Consider the following 1,826-nt stretch of genomic DNA (forward strand, 5'->3'; position numbering starts at 1 on the left):
GTTTATGCAGAGGGGAGCACTGGAGGCCGGAACCCAAGTCTTTGGCAGAGTAGTGAAGAAACACTTGATTATTTTTTTGTCTGTTTTTGTGTGTAGTTCAGTGTGTCTTAAGACCCTTCCGCGCTTGCGGGAGCCTTTCAAAGCTTCTCTTTTGAAGAAGCAACAAATTGTCTTTAAGAAGTGGGTATTTGATGCTTCTAGAAATCACGATTCCCTCCTAATTTGAGGCACTCCAACAGTGAAGCACATGTGTAAGCAAAGGTGGTGCTCATAGGTCTGGCTGGCTCCGTCTGTGGAGGAAATAATGACGTTAATGCTTAAAACAAACCCTGGGGGGCTTCAGACCTGGGTCATCTCCATGGCAGAGCACCCCAGAACCGCCGTGCCACAAAGCCAGCGCCCGGAGCTGGTTGGCTGCTCAAGCTGACAGTCCCTGCGCAGATTTCATCTGAAATCTGAAAATTTCTTTACTAGGGAGTGGTGAGGAGGATTAAAAGCTCAGTCACTAGACACACTTCTTGTGTAACGTGGTTTCACCAAAAGAGACACGCAACTCAGTCCTTAAAACACCTTACCTGCGGCTAAAGTGTACGTAACTAAGTTCTGCCAAAAATCATTATTTATTATTTAATGTGTTTAAGTGGAGGTTATTGATGACTCTTTCCCCATGCTGTGTCACTTCTTGTCAGTTCCTCTTAGGTCATGTAAGAATTTTTTATACACATTAAGACAGACTACTGATCAGTGTGGAAATGAACCTGTTTACCGTACCGTTGTAAATATTGTGCTTTATATTCTGTATATTAGCTTCTTTTAAAGAAAAAGACTGAACTGATGATGCTATTTGATCTCTGGTGAGGAAAGGACGAAGGATGAACCAGCTCCCACACTTGCTCCGGAGTCGAGATGGAAATCGATTTCCTCTGCGGCTGGAAGTCTGTCCTGGGAATTTGCGAGCAGCCTGGATGGTACATGCGCTCACTGGCGGTGGATTTCGGACCATCAAAGGCTTCGGAAATCTAATCCACTTTAGCGGGGGCACCGAGGAACACCCGCAGCGAGAGCCAGCGGCGTTCGCCCTCCTCTGCGTTCCACCAGATTATCTCCGTTTTCCTTTTTTTAGTGCCAAAACCAACCCCACCGACCCCTTTCCAGCTCTGCTCTCCGGCTCCCATCCTGCCTCCGTCCGTCCATCCGTCCGTCCTCGGCCCCGCTGCCCCTCCGGAGTGCTTCATCCTTCATCACTCGCCCCATCGGTCGCATACACCGCGGGCTTCTCTGCGTGCGGGAGCTTGTCGATGAAAACGGGTTACAGTCCTTCTCTGGTTACAAGGAAAAAAAAAAACAAAACTAGAAAATAAATACCAAACTCCTGGTTAAAGTCTGTGTGTTTTAATTCTTGGGTGGGAAAAGTCTTTAAAGCACAAACTGCTCGCATGTTTGGATCTGAGGAGGGTGAGGAACCCTCCTCTGCCCCTGGAGCACCAGCCCAGGGGCCGGAGGTGATTTGGGGTGAAAAGCTGAGATTTAGGTGCCCCTAAAAGTTAAGGTATTTCACATGCTGCTCTTTAAAATCCTTTCTGGAAACAAAAATACCCCATGCGAAAACCAGCGTCGTGCTGGCCCCTTGGCCGCTTTTAGCCATTTTGGGTTAAAATCCCCTTTATTTGTCAATTTTTCCATTCTCGAAGGGCCCGAGAGGCCCCTTCAGCTCGTTTCTCTCTCCCCACACAGGTCCGCCGCCGCCGCCTCCTTCGGGTCGGTTCGGGGTTTGTTTTTTTTTTAAATTTTTTTTTTAATTTTAATTTTTTTTAATTTCTTTTTTT

General features: G+C 47.3%; 1 protein-coding gene across 1 annotated transcript in view; it reads left to right on the top strand.

Annotated features, from left to right (window-relative positions):
• The first annotated feature begins 906 nt into the window (after positions 1–906).
• ALDH4A1 (aldehyde dehydrogenase 4 family, member A1) overlaps positions 907–1,826 on the top strand; it is a 10,329-nt gene continuing 9,409 nt past the window's right edge. Inside the window, exons 1-2 of the mRNA XM_009889996.1 lie at positions 907–968; positions 1,735–1,758. Coding sequence (XP_009888298.1) covers positions 907–968; positions 1,735–1,758 — 86 coding nt within the window. The remainder of the gene's footprint in view (positions 969–1,734; positions 1,759–1,826) is intronic.

The sequence above is a fragment of the Charadrius vociferus genome, unplaced genomic scaffold (assembly GCF_000708025.1).
Source record: "Charadrius vociferus isolate BGI_N301 unplaced genomic scaffold, ASM70802v2 scaffold838, whole genome shotgun sequence".
In the NCBI taxonomy this organism is placed as follows: domain Eukaryota; kingdom Metazoa; phylum Chordata; class Aves; order Charadriiformes; family Charadriidae; genus Charadrius; species Charadrius vociferus.